General features: G+C 60.4%; 1 protein-coding gene across 1 annotated transcript in view; it reads right to left on the bottom strand.

Moving 5' to 3' along the window:
* Positions 1 to 95: 95 nt before the first annotated feature.
* LOC104125974 (collagen alpha-1(XVI) chain) overlaps positions 96 to 2,510 on the bottom strand; it is a gene marked incomplete at its 5' end in the record, with an annotated part of 25,891 nt that continues 23,476 nt past the window's right edge. Inside the window, 5 exons of the mRNA XM_035893963.1 lie at positions 96 to 154; positions 251 to 323; positions 762 to 970; positions 1,553 to 1,696; positions 2,268 to 2,423. Of these exons, the coding sequence (XP_035749856.1) occupies positions 96 to 154; positions 251 to 323; positions 762 to 970; positions 1,553 to 1,696; positions 2,268 to 2,423 (641 nt within the window). The remainder of the gene's footprint in view (positions 155 to 250; positions 324 to 761; positions 971 to 1,552; positions 1,697 to 2,267; positions 2,424 to 2,510) is intronic.

Raw genomic sequence — 2,510 nt, 5'->3', positions numbered from 1 at the left:
GTATATATATATATATATATGTGTGTGTGTGTTGATGATCCTGCGTGGGACCGCAGCAGCATGGCCTGTTCCAGCAGCCTGGAGAGAAACTGGGCTCAACCCCCCCAAAAGCTGGAGCATTTCCAGCACCCCCAGCCTGGTGGCCCTTGGGGACCTGGAAGAGATGCAGAGAGAGGGAGGTGGCAGGGTGCAGGGCTGGCAGCGAGCCCCAGGACAGGGCTGGTGGCCATGCAGAGGGAGCAGGGCTCACCTGGGGGTCCCGGGGGGCCACTGTCCCCCATCATCCCCACGCCTTTCTCCCCTTTCTCTCCTTTGGCGCCCGGCTATGCGGAGACAGAGCTGCTCCGCTGCAGACATCCCACCAAGCAGAGGGATGGCACAGATGGGGTTTAAATAAGATTTTGGGTCTGGTGAGGGAAGATCTAAGCGATCCCTGGGAGGCACGGCACAGGCTCGCTACTGGTTTGGCTGTCCCACCCCATGGCACAGTCCCAGATCTGGGTTCCAGTTTGGCGTGGAGGCACCCACTGCCATTGAGTGGGGACAAGGAATCGAAGCTGGGAGAGCCCCAGAAGGGCTTGGGGCTCCTCAGGCGGAGCAGGCTGGAAGACCATTCCGGAAGAATGGCTTGCTCTTCGGGAGGAGGCTTGGCCACATCCCAGCGCGAGGCCGAGGACGGCTGCCACTCCCGGAAAGCCCCGCAGAGCTCCCGGTCAGCTCGCAGCCCTCAGCCGAGAGCGTCACATCATGCGAGTCACCACCATCGTGAGGAAGTCCTCGTAGCTCAGCCGCACGTTGCCCACCAGCCCCGTGTCCTTCTCGCGGAAGGCGTCGGTCGTGCTCTGGAGCTGCATGCAGATCTGAATGAACCGGTCGAGCTGGATGCTGGGGTTGGAGGATCGCTGGGCGTAGCGGGCCAGCAGCAGCTGGCTAAACTGGGGGCTGAGGTTATAGCCCATCTGGGAGAAAGCTGGGAGCACAAAACGCTCGGATTAAACCTTCCCTGACAAGGAGGGAGAGCGACTGTGCCCTCCCTCCCCTGCGCTGGCACACCTCCCATCTCCCACTGCCCTGTAGAGTTCACTCGGTGGGTGTGCGCGGGCAGGGCTCTCCAGAGGGAGGAACCAAACCAAGGCACGAATTCCAGACATTTTTCCCCTCCATCAGACACACACACACCCGAGTTCCTCCCAGAAAAAGAGGCTTTAGCCACACGCTGTTTTGGGGGGAACATTTTGCGTTCCCTTAAGGAAGGAAGTCCACACCACAGCCATGCTGCGGCTCCTCGTCTCCTGCCCCATGGCAAGGCTCAGCACCAGCTCTGCCCCGGCCGGTTTAGCCAGCCCAGCGTGCCCCAGCTCAGCAACAGGCGTGGACTGCAGCCACGGCTGCATGGGAGGCACCCCGGGAGCTCAGAGACACCCAGCCCTGCTGCAAGGAGGCACCAGGAGGAGTCACCAGGCCGGGCTGGAAATAAACACCAGGCAGAGCCAGGCAGCAGTCCCCAGGGAGCGTGGTAAGGGCCAGGTTGGCATCTCTGCCCCTCACCCACCTTGTTGGAGCTCGCTGAAGCTGATGGAGCCCGACCGGTCCCTGTCATACTGCTGGAAGAGGTTCTTCCACTGTTGGATGAAGCTCAGCAAGGCTGAGAAACCATACACATCTATGCGTCCTGACCTGGTCTTATCAAACATATCTAGGGAGGAAGGAGCAAAGAGCAGGAGCACGGCAGTGAGGAGCAGAGCAAGAACATGCTGCAGAAACTCCCAGAGAGCTCAGGACCTGCGCCACGGCTCGCCAGCACCCACCCTGGCCCCAAAAGCCCTCCCTCACTAGGACTGTGATCAACCGAGACCATTCAGTCCTTAAGAGACCTGTAGGAAATGACACTGAGACCCACTGCTGGGGCAAGCAGGGGACTCTGGCTCACTCCTGGAGCTCTCCCTCCCTTTTCTCCCAGGCATTCTGGGAGCAGGGGCTTGCTTGGCCTCGTGCAGAGCTGGGTTCCCTTTCCCAAGCAGCGTTTTGGGCCCCTGACTTGTGTCCTCCACCAAAAGGGCACTTGGAGCTGCTTGGTTTGCCCAGCTCTCGCTCCAAAAAACTTGGAGCTGCTTGGTTTGCCCAGCTCTCGCTCCAAAAAGCATTTAAGCCAGCGATGTTCAGGTAACAGGGGAACGCAGGCCAGGCTGGGCTTCACCCCAACAGAGGCTGGTCTCAAAGGTAGCAGAATAAAAAGCAGGGGGAAGGCAGGGAGAGCCCAGACTCACTTATCATCAGCAGGCAGGTCTCATCGTTGAACGTCGACCAGTTGGAGTTGACCAGTGCCTGCTTCAGCTCCTTCACAGAGATGTACCCACTGCGATCGGCATCGACCGCCTGGAACCAGGAGAAGGCCTCCGGGTCCACGCCCGGGGGGGCATTACCTGCAGGGGGAGAGGCCGTCAGTGGTTCTCACCTCCCCTCGGAGAGGCTGCTGGCTGGTCCCTCGCCAGGGATGGCTCACAGAGACG

The sequence above is a fragment of the Egretta garzetta genome, unplaced genomic scaffold (assembly GCF_000687185.1).
Source record: "Egretta garzetta isolate BGI_Z169 unplaced genomic scaffold, ASM68718v1 scaffold1245, whole genome shotgun sequence".
Taxonomy (NCBI): Eukaryota; Metazoa; Chordata; class Aves; order Pelecaniformes; family Ardeidae; genus Egretta; species Egretta garzetta.
This window is presented reverse-complemented; position numbering and strand designations above follow the sequence as displayed.